Source organism: Panthera tigris, chromosome C1 (genome assembly GCF_018350195.1).
Source record: "Panthera tigris isolate Pti1 chromosome C1, P.tigris_Pti1_mat1.1, whole genome shotgun sequence".
In the NCBI taxonomy this organism is placed as follows: Eukaryota; Metazoa; Chordata; class Mammalia; order Carnivora; family Felidae; genus Panthera; species Panthera tigris.
This window is the reverse complement of record NC_056667.1, coordinates 74,667,314-74,687,331: the sequence shown is the minus strand read 5'-3', so window position 1 is coordinate 74,687,331 and position 20,018 is coordinate 74,667,314. Positions and strand designations below refer to the sequence as shown.

Sequence of the window (20,018 nt, the reverse complement as noted above, 5' to 3'; positions counted from 1 at the left end):
GAAAATGTTCCTATGTGTAATCAACCTTTAAGAAATAACATGGCGATTTTCCCCTAGTTTTCCCACATACCCTTTGATTATTGATTAATTTCTTACATTATTCCATTATGCATCTGCGTTTATCTATAATCTACAAAGCATTTGCTTTGGTGTTCTTGTGAAAGGCCCTCCATTTCTCAACACCGCAAGTGGAACAGTTACAGGGACATGACCTCCTAACCACAGGAGGCCAGAAGAACAATGTGCTTGCCTCGGTCCCAGGTGCCAGGAAGGGGCTGAAAAAGCCTTAGAAACCCATGCCTCATACATTCTCAGAGAGACAATGCACCTAGGAACCAATGAACCGACTAGGTTCAGTCATCATCTGGAATGCCTTGGGGGGGGGGGGGCGCGCCAGGTGGGCCTAAGGGTTGAAGTCACCTGTGCCCAGAGATACACTCCTTAGTTGCCGGAGTGAAGCTTTCAAATCCATTTGTCTCTCCTTTACAGGCCCTCTTTGCTGACAAAGGTATGAGGCTATCCTTCCTGTAAGTAGAAGTCTCCATAGGGGATGACAAGGGCTAAATGTAAGGCCGCTCAGTTTCTTGCGGAACCTTATTTTCTTCCCTAATGGTTCTTTTCCCAGGGGGCCTGCCGAGGGCAATTCCCCAACAGACAATACCCCAGGTAGTTTTAAGGCCAAATTACCTAAAAGTGGGAGTACAAGAAGCTTCACTGTCATTGGGCCGCCCTACAGTCACCAATCCGTCCACAGGCCGGGCCCTGCTACTCAGGCTTGGATAGCTCGGCTTCCAGCAATCATTCAATTCTGGGATCTAATGTTACCTCAAAACAAACAAACAAAAACAAACAAAAAACAAAAAAAAACCCTTCCTGGGGCACCTGGGTGGTTCAGTCGGTTGAGTGTCTAACTCTTGATTTTGGTTCTGGTTGTGATCCCAGGGGTGCTTGAGATTCTATCTGTGTGTCTGTATCTCTCTGGGGAAAAAAAAAAAATCCTTTCCTGACCATCCTATTTAAACCATCTGATGTCTCCACCCATCATTGCTTCTTTTATAGCAATTACCCTCTGAAGTCATTGTATGCATTAACTCCTCTATTGTCTGTTTCTGCCTCTGTAAGGTTCAGGACACTCACTTCCTCTGCTTCAGTTTTTCAAGCAGCCTCAGCACCCAAGTACTCCATTCATAGTTGTGACATGTGAGAAAAAGAAAAGCAGCACCGAACATTGGGAACTGAACCGACACTCTTAAGGCTTTGGCTTCAGTGTTGTTAGGAACCCACTGCAATGTTCCTTCCCCTACAAAACATAACAATCTGACCGAACACTAACATGAGACAAAATCACTCTGTGGTCATGATGAAGTAAGACAACAGACAAGATCACTTAATAATCTTGCCTAAACACAGATTAAAAATAAGGTCATTGTAGGGGCGCCTGGGTGGCTCAGTCGGTGAAGCGTCTGACTTCAGCTCAGGTCACGATCTCGCGGTCCGTGAGTTCGAGCCCCGCGTCGGGCTCTGGGCTGATGGCTCAGAGCTTGGAGCCTGCTTCCGATTCTGTGTCTCCCTCTCTCTCTGACCCTCCCCCGTTCATGCTCTGTCTCTCTCTGTCTCAAAAATAAATAAACGTTAAAAAAAATAATTAAAAAAAAATAAGGTCATTGTATACGTTTCATTAGATTGCCAGAGGGGCCAGAGCACAAAAAACGGTTAGGAGGCCCTGAGTTAGCCCTTTTGTGTTACTACACCCTGAATCCAGTTCTTTGCCTCCATGAACCTCAGTCTGCCCATCTGTCAACCAAGAACATTAATGGCTATGTTACAAGATTATTGTAATGTTTAAATGAAATAAACAATGTCCAGCCCGCTGCTTAACACAACAACAACAAAAAAAACCACACCAAGATTATTGTGAAAACTACAAAAATACTAAATTTCCTCCTCTCCCATCTAGTCAAATTGTTGCCTCTTTTCCAATTACGGATTTAGCCTTGCAATTATCCTCCCCTCCTTCTATGTAAGAATACAATACCTCATTTTACAATTACCCCTACTTCCTGACAACACCCAAAACAGAATGAACCTCCCTTTCTTTGAACCCTCCTCCAAAATCACCGAATACAAGCCCAGGTTTTATAAGTCATTTCTAACATCCTGTTACTGAATGATCCCTGCTTCCCCAAGGTGTGTGTGTTCTCCCTCATTGCAACGAATAGTATACCTAACTTTCTGACTACAGTTGTGTTTTCTGTGGTCTTTGGGACCACCAATATTCTCCATATTTGCTGGAAAATACTGACAGATGAATGGGCTCACAATAGTTCACAATATAAAGGTAGGTCCTCTGAAGTACCCAGCAATTTCTTCATTCACTTAATCATATTTTTTTTAATTTAAAAAAAATGTTTATTTATTTTTGAGACAAAGAGATAAAGAAAGAGTGCAAGCAGGGAAGGGGCAGAGAGAGAGGGAGACACAGAATCTGAAGCAGGCTCCAGGCTCTGAGCTGTCAGCACAGAGCCGGACCGGGAGGTTGAACCCACCGGGAACTGTGAGATCATGACCTGAGCCGAAGTCAGACTTAACCGACTGAACCACACAGGCGCCCCTCACCTAATCATCTTATGACCCTCCTTGTACCTAGTTTAAGAGTGTATTCCTTTGGGGCGCCTGGGTGGCTCAGTAGGTTAAGCGTCAAGCTCAGGTCATGATCTCACCCATGGTAAGTTCAAGCCCCACATCGGGCTCTTGACAGCTCCGAGCCTGGAGCCTGCTTCAGATTCTCTCTTTCTCTCTCTCTGCCCCTCCCCTACTCACGTTCTGTCTCTCAAAAATAAAATAAGCATTTAAAAAAAAGTATATTCCTTCAACCAAAGATTATCTTTGTTCTTTCCTCTAGGCCTGAGTACGATGCTACTGCCACACTCACTCCATCTACCCTCTCATCTTCTTAAAATAGGAGAGGAAGAAAATCCAATTGTGAAATTCGATTTTTAACAGAAACTGTGCTTTCGCTAGCATCGCCTCCCCCAAAGACACGTGGTGTCCTTTACTCTCCAGCGATTTTTTTGTTCACTTTTAAAATCTCCTGTATTTTCCTTGGTGGCACATTCCCTTCTCAGTTCTTTAATCAAACCCATTTTACTGTTCAGAAATGTAAATTCCTGCTTTTTTTCCTCACCCCTGTCCCAGATGACGAATTACATCTACAAACCCCTTTTCACACTCTGTTTAGTGTCGCCCTCTCTCAAAAAACCTTAGCATTATTCTCACTACAACTTTTCTCTGGCCTAAGCCCAGGGCCCCGCGGTTTACCCTTTCTTCCAAATCAGCCCTCTTCCTCTAACATCCAATTAGGGCCCAGGGCCTAAATTTCATAGCCAATCCGCGGCCACATCCAAGGCCCCTCCTCGACCCCACCCCCCTGCCCAGCCCAGCGTCTGTTCCTCTGACCTAACACCGCCCCCGCACCTCCACCTGCCCGGAGCAGTTCGCGATCTTCTCAGGCCCTCCAGCCCCTTTCAGCGCCTTCCGTCCCACCCCGCATCCCTTGGCATCCAGTCCTCGCTCGCGGCCGACGCCTCAGCCAATCCGCGTGCTGCATCCCGACCCCGCGGGCACTCGCGCCCAGACTCCGCCCCCACGCCCGAATCGTGACCCACCCGGCCCTGAAGCGCAGGCGTGACCCGAGCCGGGGGAGGCGAGACTGGCTCTCGCGTAGGAGGTGAGTGGGGTGTCAGGGGGGTGCTCCGGGTCCCGGCGCGCGGAGTCGTGTGGAGCGAGGCCGGGAGGGAGGCGGCCGGAGTCGGGCTCCCGGCGAGCCGGAGAGGCCGACTGGATCTCCTTCAGGACCGGGACTAGCGTTTGGGAGCAGGCGGCGTGACCCGGGGCTGGGTCCCTTGACCCGCACTCTGGCGCTGCGGGGCGCCCGCGCTGGCGTTGTTTCCTCTGGAGAGGTGGCTGGCTTGGCAGGTGGGGCCCCAGCACCCCGGTCACCCCCCCCAAAAAAAAGCCTTTTTGCCCCTTTTGCTCTTGATTTTACAACTTTGGCATTTTGAAAACACCGACAACAGTTCATCCAAAACCGGGATTCCTAACTGGAAAGGAAACGAAGGCTGTTCACTTGCCGTGTAAGTGAAGTGTGGAGTCTGAAGTGTGTGGTTAAAAAAGCAGCCCAATCTGCCGCTCCACGAGTGCGACCCCCCGCCCTTGGGCTGCCTCCCGGGCACGGGGGCGCCTGTCCCCCTCTGCGGCCTGAGGCCAGAATTAGGCAGCCCGCCCACTTCCACGGCAGGCGCCAACCGAGCACAAAGTCACTTCGTGTTGTGCTAGAACCTCATTCCTTCTCATGGAAACAAGGCAGCCACACTTCTTCCCCCAATCAGATTTGTATTCGCCGAAGATCGGCTTTTTAACAGTTTCAGGATCCTGCCTCCTTAAGTGTGGTGCGGGCTAAATATGGTTCGGGTTTCCCGTTCTTGCTCCAGTGACAGGGCTTTGAGGCCTGTTATTCCCACTGTACTTCCACGTCCAGTACCTGTTCACCTAGATGCCCTCTGTTGCACCAGGGAACTTTGCAAACAAAAGTTTGGAAAAAGTGGGCCGACAGGGAGAGCGTAAGGTAGAAATAATCTTTGTTCAAACTGCTAACGTGGGCTGTGCATTGGCGTCAGCCTTTTTTGGAGTCACCTCACCTTGAGGCTTGCAGTTAATCTGAGCGATCTGAACATCGTCAGATTAAACCTTTTCGTCCCCACAAGCAAAGCAGTTATATGTAAATTGATCATTTGGGTTTAAGGCCAGAGTTTCAAACTGATAAGATTAATTTTGACTGCTTTGCTTACACTGTAGCTCTGGGTTCTGCTCCCCGCCCCCACCAACAATTCTCGACCCTTCTCAGCTTGTGGCACACACACCTTCTGTATCTTGGTTTTAAATACTCTACTCCAATGATGAGAAATAGTTTAATTTTATATTGATCATGATTATTTCAATATGGAGCTGACCTTATGTATAATATGCTATAATCAGGTTTACCAGATCGCCTTGCTATACAATTGCCTGGTTTTCTTCTCAGAGCATTGTTTTTAAGGAGAAGCTAGGAAAATATAGTGAAAATGTTGTTTAGGGTTAAAAGCCATATACCTTTGATTTTTTTCTGACTTTTCAATGACATCCAAATTTGTTCATTTATTTTTATTATTTGTAAATATACATATGGAATGTTAATTGCATTAGAAAGTGCTGGTCAAAATGTGTTTATGTAAACTGCAGAAGAAAAACAGCTTCAGAGGTTCTGAATCTATATCTGTCAGCCTACTTAGATTTCTTTGGAGCCTTTTTTTTTCTTTCCCCCCACGGATACCCCACAATTTCTCCCACAAACAGATTACCTAGTGAGAGAGTAATGGTTGAGGAGAGAGCCCAGATCTGGGTATTGAGAAATTCTATCATTTAGTGGCAGGTTGGAGGAGAGGTAGGAGGGAAATGAGGGATCCTACTACGTCCAAAGCCAAGAGAACACGGGTGTTTCTGGGAGGAGATAGGACTTACCCAGTAGTATCTGAAGCTGCAGAGAGCTCAAGGGTCAGAACTGACTTGAGCAAGATCTGCCTCTGTGGAGTAATGGGTACAAAAGTCAGATTGCATACAGGAAGAATGAAATCTTGCCATTTGCAACTAACTATGTGGATGGAACTGGAGGGCATTATGCTAAGCGAAATTAGTCAGAAAAAGACAAATATCATATAACTTCACTCATATGAGGAATTTAAGATACAAAACAGATGAATAAAAGGGAAGGGAAGCAAAAATAATATAAAAACAGGGAGGGGGCAAAACATAAGAGACTCTTAAATATGGAGGAAAAACAGGGTTGCTGGAGGGGTTGTGGGAAGGGGATGGGCTAAATGGGTAAGGGGCATTAAGGAATCTACTCCTGAAATCATTGTTGGACCATATGCTAACTTGGGTGTAAAATAAACAATAGATAAAAAAAAAAAAAAGACTACATCAGGTTGAAGAGTATGTAGATTGAGGGAAAGGAGACAACTAATCTGTCTTTTTAAAAGTTTTGCTCTTAAGAGAAAGTAACAGGAAGGTTTTGATTTGAAGAGGAATTGTACGATAGGGAGGAGAAGGTAGAGTCAAGAGTTTAATTCTTGGTTGGTGTTTTGTATTTGCTGTTTTTTGTAACTGGAAGAGATGTGAGCAAGGAAAGTTGCATTTACAAGAGAAAGGGTAATAATCACTGGAGAAAGATCTCTGTAGTGCTAGGAGTGAATGAGATCTAAGCCATGGGAGGAAGAATTATCCTTTTGTGGGAGGGTGAGTTCCTGTAGTATAGAAAGGAAGGGAAAAAGGATTCTTTGGGCTTGGTGTTTTCTATTTGAGTAAATTGAGATGGTAAATCTGATGGCTTCTATTTTCTCTATGATAGGAAGCAAGGGCATCTATTTAGAACAAAGCTTTTAGGTTAGAGGAGTGTGGGAAAAATTAAAATCTGGACTGTAGGAGAGAAGTGTGGCCTGCCCTCTTAGGGTTTCCAGCTGGGCCTTAGAATTATACTGACATAAGGCAGATAGTAGGAGAAGCGTACAAAGAAGCGGCCAAAACAACTGCTTTTATACTAGGTTGAACGTGGAGAGGCAATTGTGGGAAAGTAACTAAAATATTTAGGTAAGCTAAAGGAAGATAAGGATTATTTTAACAAGGCCTCTTTTTACAAAATTCTCTCAGCTTCAGTTTACCATCTAAGAGTGTTCCTTTTCTCCTGTAAGGGAAGGCACCTTTCACATGGAAATTTTATCTCCTGTTTTCAGGAAGAAAAGGAAGGATCAGATTGCTCTTTTTGGCATTTGCTATTTTTCAAGTGCCTTTAGCTCAAAATAATTCTTATTCCAAAGTGGCGTATTTTGGGGTGGCATATCCTGCCATCCTTCCCCTACAAAATAGAGTATAACGCTGCAGAGTGTTGGGGGTCAATTCGAAGTTAATGGCCATGTATTTATGGTGAAACCACGCATCCTGTATGACCTTCCCCAGCTTGGGAAAACCAAACACTGTAGATGAGTTGATCCAGGGCTAGAGTGTTACAGACAGGTGAGAGGCTAGACAGGGTGGGGTAGGGCATTGTCTAGAAGATTACTGAAGTGATGAACTGGCATCTATATTGGAAAATAAAGGAAAGTGCAGGCTGATTGGGAAAAGGAAAGGCAGCCTCCTAGAGATCTTGATAATACTGAAGAATAGAATAATTAATTGAAAGGAAAGATAGTTTATGGTCAAAGAGCAGAATGTTTCAATCAGTTATTTTGCAATTAGACCCGACTGAGGTAATGGCAAGGTGCAGTGTATGGTAGCAGGAGAGAGTCTAAGGTGGAATGGAGCAGAAGAGCAGTGGACATGGGGATGTCACCTGTTGGGTGGATCATCTCTGAAGCCATTGAAATTACCTGGGATGGTCACAGTATTGAGTTGAGAATACTGTGCGTACTGACAAAGCCCTTAATAAGGACAGGGAGTTACCAGCAGGACAGAAAATAATGTCAGTGAGGCAGATGAGGGAAGTAATAGTCTGGCAGTGGTAAAATGGATGGCAAGAAAGAGTTAGGTGGGGCATATATGAGCAGAAGCCAACACTGAGGAACATAGAAGTGATATGTTCAGGAAACGGTTAAGATTTGTGTTAAAACAAGGAGAATACTCTGAGAACATAAAGATATATTGGAATTTGCTGATTATGGTCCACCTGTTCTAAAAGACACAATGGAAGGTTTGGAACGTGGAAGAGAAATGGAGAACTGGGTCAGTTGCCTGCAAGTACATTGTATTATGGAGGTAATACGCTGTTGAAGGTAGATAGAGAGGAGGCGAGATTTAGGCTTTGTGATTTCCAGATGAAAACAGGTAGATTGAGTGTCAACTTCCTAAGGAGAATGGGCACTGAGGCCTGGTGGCCAGAGATTTCCCAAGAGCTGGAGTCTAAGCTCCACTCGTGATCAGTCAGTGACTTACCAGCACCTTCTGGATTTACCTTCAAACCAAGGACTGATGTATTCACCTGTTTTGAAAAATGAGGGAACTGACGTTCAGCAAGAGTCAGCAACTTCTCCAAGGATAGAAAACTTTTTAAAATATCAGAATAAGGACTCGAATCCAGGTATCCTGATTCCTAGTACTGTCCCCGCACCCCTGCCCAGTTCTTCTCCAGAAGGTGGAACAGGTCTCTCTCATTTGTCCACTTAGAAGAAAATATTTTGCTTATACTTAGTCTAAATACCTAAGGAATTAGGCTGAACTGAAATAAATGAACATTGATTTGCTGGGGGGGAGAGGGGGGAGCAACTAATTATCCTAAATCAAATAGCTCCATGATACTCAATAAAGATTTTTTTATATTGTTCCCTTTGTTTGGTAATACCTTTTCTTAAAACTATCCACGTTGCCTAAACTAGTTAATAATTTATTCCTGAATAGAACAGTTAATGATGCAAGAATAAGCATTCCTTAATTTAAGAAAACCTGTTCTTCAACTTGAAAGACTTAAAACATAAGGGGTAATTATTTACTTTACAAAAGGAATCAATATTTCATAAAAAGATTCATAAATAGCCACTGATACCATTAATTTGTAATGTGATTTGATGTATTTATTCAGTAATTTAACATTTTATTTATCAAGTGCATACTATTTGCCAGAGAATGCAGTAGTAAACTAAATACACCAGGCCCTGCACATGAAGCATCAAATGAGTGAATGAATGACCAACCAAACAACAACAACAAAAGTGCTTTGCAGAAAATTAAAATAGGCTGATGTGATAGAATGGCTGAGAGGCTGTTGTTGTTTTTTAATTTTTTAATGTTTATTATTTATTTTTGAGAGAGACAGAGACAGAGACGGAGTGCAAGCAGGGGAGGGGCAGAGAGAGGAAGACACAGAACCTGAAGCAGGTTCCAGGCTCCAAGCTGTCAGCACAGATCCGGATGCAGGGCTTGAACTCTCAAACTGCGAGATCATGACCTGAGCCAAAGTCAGATGTTTAACCAACTGAGCCACCCAGGCACCCCTAAGAGGCTATTGTTTTAAGCTCAGATATTGCTGACAAGGTCAGGATTTTATATTTAACTTCTTAAGAAACTTCAATATATTATTTCTCACATTTAAAGCTTTCTGTAGCCTTAACATTTTGGTAACTCAAAGAGAGTCCTAGCTAGCTTTGGTGGAGTCCTTTAAATCTGTAGAGTATGTCTCTTCTAAAGTTTAATTAACCACTGGAGATAGAGGAAATGACACCCACTGATACAAGATTCTCAGACTAAAACTTCTTCTAAGTAAGAAGTTTCTGTTTACCTGAATGCTCTTAGAAAGTTGAGTTGTCTTCTAATTCCAGGTGACAGTATAATAATAGAATTTCATATTGCTTTGGTAACAGTTTTCCTTATAGGTAGAGACGTAATTCAGAATGCATGCCTGTTATGTGACTAGAATCTATTGAAATAGCTTGCTACCTTTCTATGGGATTGTTGAGGAAAGTGGCATCTGAAAATAACCTAAAATTCATTCGTATATTCTTTATGTTTGTCAAGGACCTGCTATAATGCTTTTCAAACAACTTGCTAAATTCTAACCACTTTAATTTACTGTCACAAATTGTGCTTTTTTATATGACTTTATCCGGACGATTCTGAAATTTGAGTAGTTCCTAGGTTGAAATATCCTGGTTTTTATAGCTGCTATAAATGAAACTTCTACTTACTGTAATTTTATGCTCTTGACTAAATTAGAGCTTTTTATTTTTTGAATTCACAATATGCTTACACACCTCTAGTTTAAAATGACATATCCATAAATTTTTATAAGATAAAGAGGGTTCTAGTGATGAGAGGTTATATGTAGAAAGAGAACTGTGAAAAATTTTTACTTATATTTTGTGTAAGCTTATGGTCTATTAGCTAGCTGTAAGTGTCTGATAGTGATGTGTCATATATTTTCTTCTTGTTAACATATTTCTTTTATCCTGCAGCATGTTTTTGGCCCAGAGGAGACTTTGCTCCCTTGAAAGTAGAGCAAAATTCCTGAAGACAATTTATTCTTCAAAAATCCTTGGACTTCCTACTTCTGCTGTAGGTATTGCTTACTCACTTATACAGATACGTATTGTACTTATCCTGCCATGTCAAAAAAGGATACAATTTTCTGGGTACTTTAGAAGCATTTTATTGGAATGAGTATTTCTATGATGTGTAAGCTGAAGGTATCGCTGGTCATTGCTGGAACTGACATTCACTGAGCTGCTTGCTGTTTAAGTATCATAGTGCTGGCTGTTGCATACTCATTGTCTCCTTTTATCTTTGCATAACTCTTCAAGTTATGAATTGTTATATTCTTGCGTTACAAGTGAGAAACTGGAGACTTAGACAGGTGTAGTAACTTCCCCAAGGTCACAGCTTTTAAATGGCATAATCAAAATGCCCACTCACCCCTGTCTAGCTCTGGCACTCTCAAGGGCACTCCCTGCCCACTCGAGATAGGAAGTTATAGTGAATGTAAGTGCTGGCCCTGTGACTTCCAGTTTATTAGAAAATATGGCAGATTGAGGAACAGATGATGTGAGAGCATGGAAAAGCAAACAATCCAAAATGTGGGTCATAACAAGATAGATTAAGTGACCCAGTCAGTGGCATGGGAAAAAAGTTGGGGGAGGGATATTTCAGAAGGACTGCTCTAGGATGAAAAGAGGCTTCAGAACTTCATCCAGCAAATACAGCATGTAGACCTTGTTTAGGAACTTGATTGCAATCAACTGAAATGCAAAAAAGGTATTTTTAAAGACAGAAAAATATGGATATGAATTGGGTATTAGATGGTTACAAAAACAAAGTCCAACTGAGAAAATTTGCAGATCTAACTGGCTTTATTAAATGATTCATGAACCGGCACCCTCCCATCCAGTGAGCAGAGAGGAGCCCCAAGGAGTTGTACAAAATGGAAGGCTTTTGTGGAAAGGAGGGTGGGGAAAGGAAGTTATTAGCAAAATGAAAGGATTGCTCCATGCCAGGAGCAATTACTTCATCTTTCTTTGAGGGATAGGGTGACCCATGTGGTAGACTCATTGGCAACTAATTGAAAAATTCCTGGCTGACTGATTAAGACTACATTTCTGAGGGAAGTTGATGGTGCAGTTAGATTAGGTATTAAGCCCCAGTTTGGTAACTTGGTCTAAGTGACATCATTTTGGGCCTGTGGTTTTGTTTTTAACAATTCTCTCGATTCTCCAAGTAACTGAGAGATGTGATCAAAATTTAAGGCATTAGTGCCATTCTCAGTTACCACTCTGAAGTTCACAATTTTGTTCTTTTAGGTGGTACCTATAGGTTACGATATTCCTGCTTAACCTCTTGATATTCACAGGTCATAACTTCCAGTTTACACTCATTAAGTTGGTCACTTTCGTCATTCCTTAAACAGCCCAGTCATTTGCTTCGTAATTAGTAGAGGAAGATATGATTACTATAAGGAGGATAATTCCCAGTGTTTGGAGTGTACTCTGAAGCCATTGTCCCAAGACTCAAACCAATCAAAATCCACAAAGTCAAAGAAAGACTCCAAGGAAGGAATCACCTTTTCACCTTTTTCCTTTGGTCTTACGTAATTGAGTTCTTCCCCAGAGATACTAACCCTGGTATAGCAGGTGGTGTTGGCCTCAGCACAGACACCTCCTTGTTCAGGTAAAAGATAATCAAGAGTTATTCTAATATCAAGGACAACTTTTGCCAGAGAGGCTAAAGATCTTTGTAGGACAACTATCCCATTAGCAACCGATTCTTCATTATCTTCAAGAGTTTGGGAGAGGTTTCTGATCACATCCTCCTTTTCATTAACTCCTAACCCGGGAATCATGACCCTGCCAAAGGAAGCAAATCCCGAATCCTGAATGCCTCCTGGTAGGTCTTTTTTAACTCAACGGTATAAATTCAGGGGAGTTGACCAATGAGATGTCTTAGTTTGCTTGTGAAAAGTTAGGGGTACAGTTAGATAACTTAAGAGGCCTTGCCCAGCTTGTGCCAACAAGGCATTCACAGGCCCAAAGAGAATGATAATTGCCATAAAGACACACAAACCATTCCCATTAGGATGGGATTATTGCATTTGCCCTCTCACCTGTCACCCCAGCCTGGGGTCAGTTAGATTTTCAGCACAATGGGAAGAACATTTCTAAACTGAAAGAATGAGTCCTTACAATACCCTGCAAAGATGGGTGTTGCTGGTGAGATGTCTTAGAGAATGGGAGCAGATGTGAGCTAGATGATCAGGAGAACGAGGATGTTCAAATAACAAGATTTATAGAAGTGATTGTATCTAATTGGGTGCTACACTTACAATTGAAGAAAGAAAAAAAAGCACAGTTTGTTCTATCTATAAAAGTTGAAATCAGTGGGAGACTTCAGGGGGTGCAGAGTTAATTGTAGTTTTCAGTGACATTAGGAAAAGAAGAGAAATAAGTCACAGGGAGGACCAGGGCTCTCTAACATCCTGGACAGATTGGAATCTTTGATGACAGATCCAGCAGTCTGAAAGATTACTCCCCTTTCCCTCTTAGCAATGGCCTGGGAGATACAGATGAAGGTCTTGTCTTTCCAGGCTAATGCCAAAGGAAAGAAAGAGGAGAAAAAATTTCATGTTAAAGTATGAAGTCTTGATCTGGTGTCTTGGGAAGAAGCAGTTCACTTCGATGTCAGCTACTTGTCTTGTCAATTTGATTTATATGTCTCCAGCATCTTATAGGAGCAGAGGTCAAGTGAGGCTGTCTTGTCTTTAGCTGTATGATATGTATGCAAGGCTTAATGCCCTCTAGTTTTTCAACAGTGTCAGTGGTCAGGAATACTTGGTAAGGTCCTTTCCAATGTGGCTCTAGAGCTGCTTTTTTTTTTTCCCCTTCTCAGTGGTGTTTCCAAAATACCCAGTCCCCAGGCTCCAGAGTGACCAACAGGATCCTTGGAACTAGGGTCAGAGAAAGCTTCTTTAACCTGTTGATGGTAGGCCTTAGCATTAGACATTAAAGACTCACAGTAGGGGCGCCTGGGTGGCTTGGTTGAGCAACCAACTTCAGCTTGGGTCACAATCTCACAGGTCGTGAGTTCAAGCCCCGCATCGGGCTCTGTGCTTACAGCTCAGAGCCTGGACCCTGCTTCAGATTCTGTGTCTCCCTCTCTCTATGCCCCGCCCCCACTCACATTCTGTGTCTCTCTCAAAAATAAATAAACATTAAAAAAAAAAAAAAGACTCAAAGTAGCTAGTCATACTGGCCTGAGGTGACAAGCAGAAAGTTGCATGCCAATAGAAGTTGGCCTGCAGGTGACTATCTCATGTAGAGTGAGTTTATGTTTCCCAAGGGGGACATTGTGAATTATCAGCAGAGCCAGTGGCAGAACCTTAGACCAAGGGAGTCCAGCAGTTTCAGTAAGCTCAGAGATTTTAAGTTGGAAAATTGCATTAGTTCTTTCAACCTTGCCCAATGAATTGAGGCAATAGGAAAAGTGATATGTCCGAGATGTTTGTAAGGCCTTTATTAAAGCTTGTATGATTCTCCCAATGAAGTGGATGCCTTGATCACTAGAAATTATGGAAAGTATACCCCAAATGGGAAACATGTTTTCTACCAGTTTCTTTGTCACTTGAGGGAGTAAGCCTTGCAGCCGGGGAAAGCTTCAGCCCATCTGGAAAATATACAAACAATAACAAGAACATATTGATAACCCCAGAATGGTGGCAGTTGAATGAAGTCCAGCTGTAGGTGTTCAAAGGGTCCATAGGAGGCTGGGAACAAAAATAGGTTTTCTAGAACTGTGGTCCTGACAGGTTAGACACTGATGGTAAACTGTGGTTTGTTTGTTTGTTTGTTTGTTTGTTTGTTTTTGGCAGTCTTGTAGAAGTTTCTCCACCAATGTTTGTTTATAATTTGAGTTATGTTAAACCTATGGTGGGTGAAGGAATGTAAAAATCAAAAAATGGGATTTGCCAAGGAGCCGGAAAGAACCAAGCAGCCATCATGGGCTTCCCGTATCCTTGACTGTTCATTGAATTTACAAGCGTTATTTGCACATCCTAATTTTTCTGATTCAGGAGCAAACTGTTACCATGTCGCAAGGACATCAGGATGGCAAAGGTCTGGCAACAAAGGGACGTTTTTTTGTAGAAGCAGAATGGACTTTATCCACATGTGCCACATCCTTTACAGATTCTCTTGCTGCTGCCTCTGCATGAAAGTCAGCTGGGGCATGTCCCTGATGTTCAGGTTTAATCCTTTTAGTATGTGTCTCTACTTGAGGACAGGAACTTCAGAAGATAGAGTAAGGTCGTGTATGCGTCCATTTTTTCTTGGGGTCCCAGTGGACATGAAAAAACCCCTTTGTTTCCATAACATTCCAAACTCATGGATTACCCCAGTGGCATATCCTTCAGCAGTGTAAATATTAACAATGTGCCCTTTTGAAAACTGACCTGCGCTGGTGAGGGTCTGGTGCTCTGCTTGTTGGGCTGATTTAGCTTTTGGCACATTTCCCTTTCCGGGTAGTTCATATTGGGTGGTAACAGCATAATCAGCCTGGAACTTCCATTTTCATTTTTACAGTATGACCCATCAAAAAACAAGATTAGATCAGAATTAGTCAAAGGGGTGTCCTTTAGATCAGGACACAGTGTCCTGAAATGGGACGTTAGTACCTCATAGTAGTGAGGCTCACCTTCATTAGGCAGGGGGGCCCTAATGTGTCAGGTCTAAGAATGTTGCAACATTTAAGATGAAGATTGGTGGTGAAAGCAGAAGGACTTTGAGTTTAGTGGGTCAATTCAGAGTTAGGAAGGCTTTGGACAGCATGTGGGGTTTGTAAGTAGACATCCCTTCCAGAATGTTAGATCAGCTGAGGCTTCTGACTGAAGCTGCATCTTGCCTTAAAGCAGCTGGGATAGACTGAAGCACCTGAATCAAGCTGCATACTATAATGGGCAACAAGCCTTTGTCACCATCTTGTGTGAGCATCTCCAGGACTTGGTTATTTTTCATGTATAAATTAGGCGAACGATTTTTGAATAGTTCAGCTTCCCTGGGGCAGGTGGCTCTTGTAAGGCTTGTTTCAGTTTTAGAAAGGTCTGTTTATGTAGATCATCCCGGGGAAAGGGGTCCAGGAACCAAAATGGTAGTAAGTTCATAAGATGGGGAAGCACATAAAAATTAGCAACCCATAGTCTGTGACATCAGCTAGACCTAGAACTCCATGAAGCTGTCACTTTGTTGTAGGCCTAGGAAATTCCTGGATTAGTCTAATTCTTTTTGGAGATAGCCAGATCCCACCAGTACTTACATCATGATCTAAGTAATAAACAGTGTCTGAGGATGATTGCGATTCTTCAGATACCTTATGTCCTTTTCAACTAACTGTTGTAGCAAATCAATGGGATCTTGTATGGATGCCTTCTTAGTAACAGAGCACAGCAAGAGACTGTCCACATGCTATAAAAGAGTTCATTACCTGGGGAACTGGAGGGTATTTCTGTCTTTGTGGAGCAGCTGGGAGAAATAAGAAGGGGACTCAATGAGCCTTGGCCTCTGTACCCAACTGTTCGGTTGTATTGTTGATCATTCTGAGTAAAGGCAAATAGATCTTGTCTGTCAGGATCTGCAGGGATGCTGAAAGAGGCTGAATGGAGGTCTGCCACAGCAAACAATTTTGAGTCAAGTGGAACTTGGGACAAAAGGCATGTTTGGAAAAAAGGGGAATAACTGTCTTGTTAATAGATCTGAAGTCCTGGACAAATTGCTATTCCCTCCCATTAGGTTTCTGGACTGGCAAGCCCCTTGAGTGTTAGAAGGCCTCCTACAGAATTGATTAACTCCTGGCTGATTAGGTCTTCTTGTATTGGTTGGAGGCCTTGCATGGATGCTGAGGAAATTCGGGAGGAAGTTTAGTCACATCTATACGTATTTTTATACGCACTGCGCTTTTTATCCTTCCATTGTCTATACTGGAAGCAGCTCATCGAATTTCAGGCATCTTGATTAAATTAAGGAACTTCTGTTAGAATTCTTCTATTTCGGGACACCTGGGTGGCTCAGTCAGTTGGGCATCTGACTTTGGCTCGGGTCATGATCTCACAGCTTGTGGGTTCGAGCCCCGTGTCAGTCTCTGTGCTGACAGCTCAGAGCCTGGAGCCTGCTTCAGATTCTGTGTCTCCCTCTCTGTCTCTGCCCCTCCCCCGCGCTCGCTTGCTCTCTCTCTCTCTCTCTCTCTCTCTCTCTCTCAAATAAATAAGCATTAAAAAAAAAATCTTCTATTTCAAGGACAGAATGGAAAGAACATGAAAGATCAGGTTCAGGTTGGTCAGGGAGCTCCAAAGTGAGGTCTTCCTTGGAGGCAACCCATATTAACCCTTTGAGTTTGGACGGGGATGGTTACCTGATAGGATGACTAGGGCTATGTCACACAGCAAAAAGGAATGTTTTTCAGTAAAAGGTTCCAAAGTCATTGGTATTGGTTGAGGTAGAATTTCTCTCTGAATTTTGTTAGCCACCCCCACAGTGGCAACTTCTTTTTCTCTCTGAGGGAACTGTTGCCCTATGAGAGTGAACTTTAAAGTACAAAGTGTGGTGGGGTGGCTGGGTAGCTCACTCGGTTAAAAATCTGATTTTGGCTCAGGTTGTGATCTTGTGGTTGGGCTCTGTGCTGACAGCTCAGAGCCTGGAGCCTGCTTGGGATTGTGTCTCCCTCTTTATCTGCCCCACTGCTTGCACTCTGTCTCTGTCTCTGTCTCTCAAAAATAAATAAACATTAAAAAGAAAAAAAAAGAAGATAGAAAGTGTAGCTGCAACTTCAGGCAGCTTAATTTCAAAAGGTAGTTCTTGAACAGTCTCTTCAGAGTATAAAGGCAGTTCAGACACAGAATTAGTAAAACCTAGCACCCAGGTAAAAAAGGATAGAGTGGAGCAGTAGGGGTCACATCAGTCTTAATGTCTTTTGTTTCAGGTACCTCTGCTGTTTTTACTTTTTCATTAGCCTTTTGTAATGAATCTTTTAATGAAGCTATTTTAGAACCTTGAAGTCTTTTGGAAACTTTTGTATACCAATTAAAATAGGTATCCTATTCTGTTCCTTTAATTTGGGAACCTTTCTTTTCTTTTATTTTAAAGTTTATTTATTTATTTTTAGAGAGGGAAAGCACAAGTCAGGGAGGGGCAGAGAAGGGGGGTGGGGGGAGAGAGAGAAAGAAAAAGAATCCCAAGCAGGCTCTGCACTATCATCACAGAGCCCCAAGCAGGGCTTGAACCCATGAACCGTGAGATCATGCTCTGAGCTGAAGTTGGACAGTTAACCTACTGGCACCTAGGCACCCGTGGGAATCTTTATTTTTAAGTGTACTTTGCAAATAAATGATCTTGTCTAACTGGAATGTTCCCCTTAATGGCCATTGCAATTCTAGGTGTTCTTAGTAACATTTTGCCATTTCTATAGATATTACAGCTCCCAGCACTATAGTTTTTAGACCTACCATAAGCATGCTTGACTCTAGAATTCAAGGATCCATCCCATTAGCCTTTGAGTCTCTCAGAGCTGAACTAACACCTAAAATGATGTGCCCTGGGGTTGAGAATTGTGTATTTTACAGTGCACCTTGTTGAATGGAAGTTTTCTTGAGGTTGGCGGGTGACCTAGTGTTAATCCAACTTGTCCATGACCAACTTCTCATAGGAATCTTCTTAAGGTGGCAAGCACTCCAACAGCTCTTAAATGCCCCACCCATGGTCACCAATTTTTGCAGCGTTTTGGTCTCCAAGATCCCTGCTAGCAGTAACGTTTATTTACACAAGCAAAACAAGACAAATGTGCACCTTAACATACCAGCAATAACCAAAACGTGAGGCATTTAAAGCATTGCTAGCCAATAGAAGGCCTCATGTGCACTGCTAGTAATTCCCAGTGTGTACTAAACCAGCAGACTCCACAGTCAGGGAGACTGTGGATAGGAAACTGGGAGAGGATTCCGACATGGACTTACAGACTGAGCCAACAGCTAGGGACTGGTGTTTCTTTAGAGCCTTCTCTGTCAGTCTAGACTGACTCCTTAACCCTGGGCTGGAAAGCCAATTAGATGCGTAGCTTGAACACAAAAAGAGCAAAACTGAAACCGAGACAGACTTACCTATGGATCCAAGGAAATAATGTTAATTAGGCATGATAATGACATCAAAGTTCTATAAGAAAATGTTGATAATTTTTAGAGCTATATGCCAAGTATATAGGGGCAGAAGGACTTAAAGTCTAAGATTTGTTTACTCAGCAATAAAAATGATTTTAAAAGAAGTGGAGAGATGAAGCAAATGAGGTAAAATCGTGATGTGTGTATGAGTATTTTATATTAGGTTGCATCATATGACACTGTCGTTTTCATAGGTCAAAATGGATGAATAGTGGCACTTTCACGTTCAACCTAATTCTAATCTCTCAACTTTTCTGTAGGTTTGAAATTTCACAAAAACCATCACTAGCTTCTCCCTCTACTTGTGAATACTATGATTTCTACCTCATAAACGTCTTGAATTCTAGCTCTCCTCTTTATTACCACTGTAACTATCAGGAAAATGCCTACAGTTCACTGGAGCCTTTGCAGTGAACATAGTCAACACAGATAAGTAAGCATTCTTCCTGCCTTAGGCAGATGAAAATAAGCAGGCTCATCAGTGTTATCAAGGGTAGCACTGACAAGTTTAAATCAAGAGATAGTGGACCTAGCTAGACTCCTTCCTGTAGACCTGTTTTCTCTAGAAATCCTCATCCACACCATCATTAATATCATTGGAAAGTTACATAAAAGTCATCTCTGAGGAAAGGACTGTAATGGACGTTGGGCTGCACTTTATCTGTATCACTTGCTTTATTTTTTTATTTTTTAATTAAAATTTTTTTTAACGTTTAGCCCAATGCGGGGCTTGAGCTCACAATCCTGAAATCAAGACCTGAGCTGAGGTCAATAGTCGGACACTTAACCCACTGAGCCACCCAGGTGCCCCTCTTTTCTGCTTTCTAAGTAGACACTAGGTTTTAAGTATGTGGTGTGTACCAAGAACTTTTTCACTATGGATTTAACTTATTTAATTATCACAACAGCGGCACAGGACAGGCATTCATTTTCCTTATAAACAGATGAGGAAATTGAGTTTCAGAGAAGAACCTGCTACTTTGCATAGCCAGTAGGTTTTGTTTTGTTTTAATTTTTTATTTGAGAGAGAGAGAGAGAGAGAGAGAGAGAGTGTGTGTGAGAGTGAGCATGCTTATACGTGAGCTGGGGACAGGGAGAGAAGGAAAGAGGAAAATCTTAACCAAGCTCCATGCTGAGCATGGGGCCTGACTCGGGGCCAATTCTTTTACCTCAGGATCGTGACCTGAGCAGAAATCAAGAGTCAAACAATCAACCGACTGAGCCACCCAGGTGCCCCTACTAGTAGTTTTGATGTTTAATTTCAAAGTAAGATCTACCTGGCTTGAAAGTTCATTGTGTTAAACAAGTTTGGAAATTTTAATTGGCATGTAGGCGTATATTCCAGGACACAGATTGGTGGGACCCCAATCTGCTTCACATATCTTCCTGGTGTTAGTGCCCAGTAGAAACCTGAGACCTGTTGTACAGTCTTAAATCCAAATTCACAAGAGTTGTCCTGATTGGTTTAGCCTGACTCAGTCGATTCCTAATCTAATAAACTGTGGGGGAGGGGGGGGTGAGATTATATAGTCCAGACAGGCAGAGGTTTCACCCCTGTGAATATAGGTGGGGACAATAAACTCACTTATACTCAGTCTTGGCTTGGACCCAATTTTCAAAGAGAATAAATCAGGCTTTTTTTTTTTTTCCTTGACCTGCGTCCATTTTTTTTGGTATTTCCATTCTGTATTTACCTACTCTGCCAGCTCCCAGGTTTGAAGACTCTTATTTCCAATAAGCTTGTTTTTCTATAGGTATT

At 42.5% G+C, this 20,018-nt stretch overlaps 1 protein-coding gene across 6 annotated transcripts in view; it reads left to right on the top strand.

Annotated features, from left to right (window-relative positions):
• Positions 1-3,461: 3,461 nt before the first annotated feature.
• Positions 3,462-20,018, top strand: part of KYAT3 (kynurenine aminotransferase 3) — an 80,854-nt gene continuing 64,297 nt past the window's right edge. For 3 of the 6 annotated variants that reach the window (XR_006221668.1, XM_042997788.1, XM_042997787.1), the window contains exons 1-2: positions 3,462-3,727; positions 10,032-10,131. Coding sequence is in view for 2 of the 6 variants with exons in the window: in XM_042997788.1 (XP_042853722.1) it covers positions 10,033-10,131 (99 nt within the window). In the remaining 4 variants the exon portion in view is untranslated. Of the gene's footprint in view, positions 3,728-3,776; positions 3,976-4,040; positions 4,134-9,069; positions 9,115-10,031; positions 10,132-20,018 lie in introns of those variants that run through there. The other 3 variants (XR_006221670.1, XR_006221669.1, XR_006221671.1) reach the window with 3 other exon arrangements.